At 31.8% G+C, this 6,963-nt stretch overlaps 1 protein-coding gene across 9 annotated transcripts in view; it reads right to left on the reverse strand.

Annotated features, from left to right (window-relative positions):
* Positions 1–6,963, reverse strand: part of LOC106683396 (hydrocephalus-inducing protein homolog) — a gene marked incomplete in the record, with an annotated part of 211,677 nt that overhangs the window by 119,786 nt on the left and 84,928 nt on the right. For all 9 annotated transcript variants that reach the window (XR_010845079.1, XM_067053226.1, XM_067053222.1 and 6 more), the window contains 1 exon segment: positions 4,915–5,038. Coding sequence is in view for 8 of the 9 variants with exons in the window: in XM_067053226.1 (XP_066909327.1) it covers positions 4,915–5,038 (124 nt within the window).

A 6,963-nucleotide genomic window follows, 5' to 3' on the forward strand; every position in this document is an offset into this window, starting at 1 on the left:
ATATCAAAACCCTTTATACATCAAAAATATACTATTTACTCAAAAAGAGCATATTACAATATATCTTTTACACATGTATTTAAATTTAGGTATAACAAAACTAACCAATTTCACAATCTTCTTTTAATGATTCTTGGTATCTTCTTTTCTATAATGCTATGTCCTACCGTCAAAAATGGCTTCCAGTCCTTCCAAAAAGCTATGTATCTCTCACAACAATGGTTTCCAATCCTTCCCGCTTCCAGCCGACGGACGTCCTCTCACAAGGCAATGCAAACCAAGAGTCCTTTTTGCTTTAAGGGTGACTCTCCGATGTCTCCCTTTTCAAAATGTCCACCCTTGCTAGACAAAAATTGATAAGGACCTCATCCTGGAAACATCGTTTCCCATCTGCGCCCAAACAACTAATGACTCTGCCAAAAACCAAAACCTGTCTCAATATTCCATGTAAACATCGATTGTCGCACAACAGTTTTGGATTTTTGCAAATGATTTACTTTCTGAATATTATTCTTTAGCACTATTTCTTGACTTCTATTTTTTCTTAAATTTACTGTATTTTCAATTATGATGGGAAGAGTTAAAATATTTTTTATAATTTTTGAATCTGCTCAACATGGCCACCTTGATTCAATAGACTTTTTGAAGGATACGTCAACGGCCATCTTGGTTTTGTTTTCAATCACTTGAAATGCTTTTTGGTTCAACAAAACAAATGAACAATATTAAAATGATACATAAAATAGAAACATATTAAAAACCCTTTATACATCAAAATATACTATTTACTCAAAAAGAGCATATTACAATATATTGTAATATTCCAGATTTTTAAAAATAAATATAAGGAATTAAACTATCTTTATTATTCTCAGATCTAAAATATAGCTCTGATTATTACAAGGTTACTGAATAAATTAAATATTAAATAGAGACGAGAATTTCATTTTAAATTATATAGCATTATTGACTCTTATCTCACGGTGGTTTTCCAGACAGTCAGAACACAATGACACTTAATAAATGACACACAACTAAACTAATAGCTACTTTTACAAATATAATTAAATCATAGGAAGAGCAAACTAACCAATTATATAATCTTCTTTGATGATTGATGATTCTTGATCTCTTCTTTCTAAAGATGCAACCACTGACAGTAAACAAAGGGTTGGTTCTCTTCCCGTTTCCAGGGCATGTCTAATCCACCAGTGATCCAAACAAAAAGTGAGTCCTCTTCCTTTGTGTGTTACCAACTTTCGATGGTCAATACAACACATCGATTGTAGCACAACTACTCTAATGCACAATGTAAAAACTTCATTGATAATTGCTATCATCTTCTAATTCTTCTTGGATTAATTTGTTCTATAATCGTGGTAGAGAAACAACAAAGGTTGAAAAAATTTCAATCTATCTACTCAATATAGCAGTAATTCAACGGACTTTGGAAAGACGCATGCCCCCTCTTGAAATATTTGAAACAAGTTTGTTCTGGTCTCCATAACTTCTGAATTATGAAAGTGGTTAGTCTGCTATCCATGATAAAGTTGATCAGTTTGCTCTTTGATAGAAATACATGGAAAAAACTAAACTAAATTATTTATTAAAAGACCATCTAATAAAAAAAAAAAATTACTATATATTGTAATAATTTTAAAATATTAAAAATAAAATAAAAAGAATCTTTACTCGTTTTATAATTTTTATTAAATATAAAAGATACTTTGGGTTCAAATTAAGAACATTAATATCAAATGGATAATAAAATTTATTCAAATTTAATAATATAAAAGAAAGACTCTTAATCTCAGGGCGTGTGGTTGCTAGACAATCAGAATACAGATACAATAATTTCTCTTAATTTAAATTAAAATCTATTTTACACATGTATCTATTATTATGCATACAAAACTAACCAAGCTCACGGACTTCCTTTTGAGATCCTTGATGTTTTCTTTTCTCTTATTGTGCTGGCGTCCAAAATGGCTGTTCACAAGTTGCCTCTCTCCCAACAATGGCTTCTAAGCTTTCCCGCTTCCAGCCGAAGTACGTCCTATCACCAGGCAATCCAAACTAATAATGGCCATCTCCTCTCTCACTATCTTTGATGTTTACTGATCAATCCAAAATAATCGATTTTGTTACAATCGATCCGCTTTACTTGCCATGGTTTGTGATGTGAACAGTCTGTTGACAATTGTTTTGTTTTTCTATTTCATGTTTGATTTTTCTTTTTCTACAATTACTGTATAGAAACAACAAAGGTTGAAAAACTTCAGTCCATCTTAACACAAACAACCCAACGAACACTTTGGAAGGACGTGCACCGCCATCTTTCTTGTTTAAAAAAATAACGTATTTCTTTTAGACAAAGAAAACTGGTTAGCTTGCTTTTTGTATAAACAAAACAAATTAATATTAAAATAATACATATTAAAAACCCTTTATACATCAAAATATACTATTTACTCAAAAAGAGCAATTTACAATATATTGTAATAATCAAAAATAATTAAATAATTATGAGAGGTAGTTGACCGTGGATGACTTATACGAGGAGAAGATGGTTGGGGTGCGGTCAAAATAAAACAAATAAGTTGATGTAACTTATTTGTGTTTTATATACAAGATGGTCAGGGTTGCGGTGAAAAGAGAAACAAAAATAGTTTACAACTATTTATTATCCGACGTTTCGCCCCACTTTGCAGGGCTTCATCAGGACTGCTCAAAGGTAAAGGTTGAACAGAACCGTTTGGTTCGTTGGAAAGGGTGTTCAACCTTTACGTTTGAACAGCCCTGATGAAGCCTTGCAAAGTGGGGCGAAACGTCGGAAAATAAATAGTTGTAAACTATTTTTGTTTCTCTTTTCTCCGCAACCCTGACCATCTTCTTATATATCAATTTTTACGGTCAACTATATATACATATATTTGTGTTTTATTTTGTCAAACTTGGGTTGGGGGTGCCCCAACCATCTTCTCCTCATAAAAATAATTAAAATTAATTATAAAAAAAATCAATAGATTGGTTATTCTCAGATCTAAAGTATAGTTTTGAATATGAAAAGGTTAAATGAAAAGATTAAATAGATACGAGAATTTATATTTTATTATATATAATATTATAGACTCTTAATCTCAGGGCGGGTTTCTAGGCAATCAAAAACAGACACTATTTTTAATAACTTAATTTTAATTAATATCACTTTTACAAATGTATTAAATTTTAGGTAGAACGAAACTAACCAATTTCATAGAATCTTCTTTTGATGATTTTCTTTGTATTCTTATTCAACAAACCAACACTTGCTGTAAACAATCTTTCAGCAAACAAACACTAACAGAACAAAACCTTGGTCCTCAAAAGTTTTCAACTCACTTCTCATCTACCTGTTTGGTGATCCAAACAAAGAATCCTTTTTTCTTCGTGGGTGACTCTCCGATGTTTCTTTTTCAAGATGTCCACCATTGAACTGGACAAGAGATGATGAGAACCTCCTCATCCAGGAAAGATCATTCCCCGCCCACGACTAAGCAACGAATGACCAAAAATCAAGTTTTCTCCCTTCCCCTTCTCTCGTTGTTAGTTCTCAACATTGATTGTAGCACTACGGTTATGGGTTTTTTCTTATGAATAATTTTCTTTAATACTTATTCTTAACTTCTATTTTTCTTATATGTATTGTAATTTCAATTATGATGGGAAGTTAAAATAAAGTTTTTAAAATATTTGAATCTGTTCAACATGGCCGCTATTCAACAGACGTTTTGAAGGATACGTTTCGCCATCTTGGTTTTGTTTTGAATAACGTATTTATTATAGACAATGAAAATTGGTTAGTTTGCTTTTTAGTTCAACAAAACAAATGAACAATATTAAAATAAAACGATACATAAAAATATATTAAAAACCCTTTAACATAAAAATATACTATTTACTCAAAAAGAGCATATTACAATATATATATTTCTTGTTTTGAAATAAACATAAAAAAATTATATTACCCAAATAATGCAAAAGATGTGTTGGATTTGCATCAGGTATTTATTTATAATAAGATACTAATAAGTTTTAGTCCTCATAAAGATACTTTATTTTAATGTTTAATGATGAATTTAGTTTAATGTTTTTAGTCAATGAGTCTGGTATAAAGAAATAAATAAGTGATAAAGTAAGTGTACAAATAAATAAAATCAAAAATAAGTGTTTAAAAAAAACATAATTGATAAATTAGTTACTAGGTGTTGTACTATATTCCATTCAACTCTTATTCTAAGTTAATTAAAAAACTGGAAGAATGCTGATTGACCACACCCGGACCAAATTCCATTTATTAATTTAAAAACATTTAAACCACACTGTCCTTTTATAAACCAATAAAATAAAACATTAGTTGACCACCAAACAAGTTAAGACCCAGTGGTTCCCAGCCTTTTTTTGGCAGGAGAACCCTTTTGGAAGTAGGAAAATGGTGGAAGCCAACACTATCATTTGATACAAACAGAGTGTCAAGATAAGAAAGGATAGGATACCTAAAGAACACTTGCGCAAAATATGAAAAAGAAAAGTTCAAAACTATGTTGAGTTTACATGGAATGACCTATTTCAGAATTATTTTGTGGGTCCCTGGTTGGGAAGCACTGGTCTATACTAAGCCAAGAAGGCGGTTATTCAAAGATCACCTGACACATCCTCTAGCGACATCTTGAAACCAATAGGCCAACTAGTAAGGTTTGCTGTACCCTCAGTGCACTTAGAGAATTATTACTTGCTCATAATTATTGTTGTATACACTATTAGTTTACTTCATAATCTCAATATAAAGTTGTTAATGTTTATTTTTTAATCTTTGTTTATGTTTAAATTAATCTTAATGTAGAGTAAATAGTTTATGATACCAAATGTCATTACTTGTCCATACTATCTCGGGGTTTTTACTCTTAATAATGTCATTACACAGTGTCCCTATCATTTTTATAAAAGGTGAGGAATTTTCTAGTGATTCATTCAGCTCATTTTTTAAAACAGTTTCTTCCTGAAAAAAATATGAAATTATTTTTGTATCGTTTTGAAGGTTGTACTACTGAATTCTCTAAGTAAGAAAAATAATTTTTAAGAGCAGATACTAGAACAAAAGCTAGAAAGCTTGTTTTACCTTTTTAGTTCTAACTACCACTATGTGATGTCACCACATAAGTACTTTAGAACTGCGAGAACCATTACCGACCAATCTGGCACAACCTAACAGCAGAAACATGAACCACTATAAATTTCAGCCTAACTATTGTCACAGATTAATTTGTGGATAAATGTATTGCATAAATTAATAAAAATCACTGTGATTTTATGAATTTAATATCTTATTTTATTTAATAGATTATATGAAATTGAAAACGGCATGAAAACCTCCACTCACGCCCTCCATGGTAGCCTTACTTATCTGACTTCTCAAACAGACAATTACAGCGAGTAGGTTGGTTCGACATGTCACACTCCCGGGAGTCTTAGCGGAGTGGGTCCGGCGGGGAAGGATTGCCTTTTTTGTGTTATGATCTCCTCTTGGGAGATTGTGACATGTTGTACATCGACCAACCTACTCACGACAATTGTCTGTTTAAAAAGTCAGATAAGTAAGCCTACTATGGAGGGCGGGAGTGGAGGGTTTCATAATAATTCAACTAAATATAATCTTCTGATCCACTAAAAGCCACTGTCTTATGTAAAGGGTCTCTCTACAGCACATAACGTATAAAAACACAATACAAACCAATAATACAAGCCCAGATGAATCACGAGGACAAACAATATGCTATTACTTCACTCTGCTTCTTCAGGATTTCTCCTCTAGCCTTAACCAATGGAGTGTAACTGAGGGTGCTGATCCCTTGGCTATAGTTTATCCTTGGCCTTTCTCTATCACTAGAATTTACAGCGAATACATGTAGAACTGGCTACCCTCTTAGCTGTAATTGAATACCTTACAGAGACTGTTTATGCAGGTAAATATTTCCTTTAATTTTGTAAATACATCTGATAATCTTATATAAGGAATCAATCTATTATTTAATTGTATTTTGGTAATGTAATGTAAGATATACTGTGTAATAAGGATATTCATGCACACTGTTTGTTAGCAAGTACGGTTATTAAGCGCTGTTTATAATAAAATACAGTCTGCATTGCCATATGTTTATATTGTCAATGAACTTTGTGGCCTCTCGATAACCACCAGCTCCTGTCACTCCTTGTCTTCTTATGAATGCGATCTACAACAGTAATTAGTTGCCGACATCCTACGGCTATCATCTACACTCATAGCCTTCATCCTAACAGTTTAGATAGACTTTATTTGTTTCATCCAGCAAATATCATTCATTCATTACCAATCCACAAAATATTTTATATGCGTTTATTAAAGAAGACTTCTCATTTGATTTGTTTAGTTTATAATAATTGATTCCTTATATTTTCTTTATTGTTTCATTGCTTTAAAATTTGTTTTTGTTCTATTGTACAATAGTTAGATTTATTTAAAATATTTCCTTTTCTTTTCATTGTTTTTCAATAGCGATCACCAAACCAAGCAGAACCTGGCAAAATCTTTTAGACATTTGATTCTGTTTGCAATGGAGACCAATAACCGTTCCTGCAAAGATGTAAAGCGAATACCTAACGGAGTGGAGGATTTACTGCTAATGATAAGTGGTAGTAGTTAATCCTGCACCACATCTAATCCTCCTGTTCAGTTAACCTATCCTCCTATCCTAATTGTTCAGCTAACCTATCCTCCTATCCTAATTGTTCAGCTAACCTATCTTAATTGTTCAGTTAACCTATCTTACTATCCTAATTGTTTAGTTAACCTATCTTACTATCCTAATTGGTCAGTTAACCTATCCTCCTATCCTAATTGTTCAGTTAACCTATCCTCCTATCCTAATTGTTCAGTTAACCTATCCT

This window comes from Halyomorpha halys, unplaced genomic scaffold (genome assembly GCF_000696795.3).
Source record: "Halyomorpha halys isolate HHAL.00 unplaced genomic scaffold, Hhal_1.1 Scaffold480.1, whole genome shotgun sequence".
NCBI lineage: Eukaryota > Metazoa > Arthropoda > Insecta > Hemiptera > Pentatomidae > Halyomorpha > Halyomorpha halys.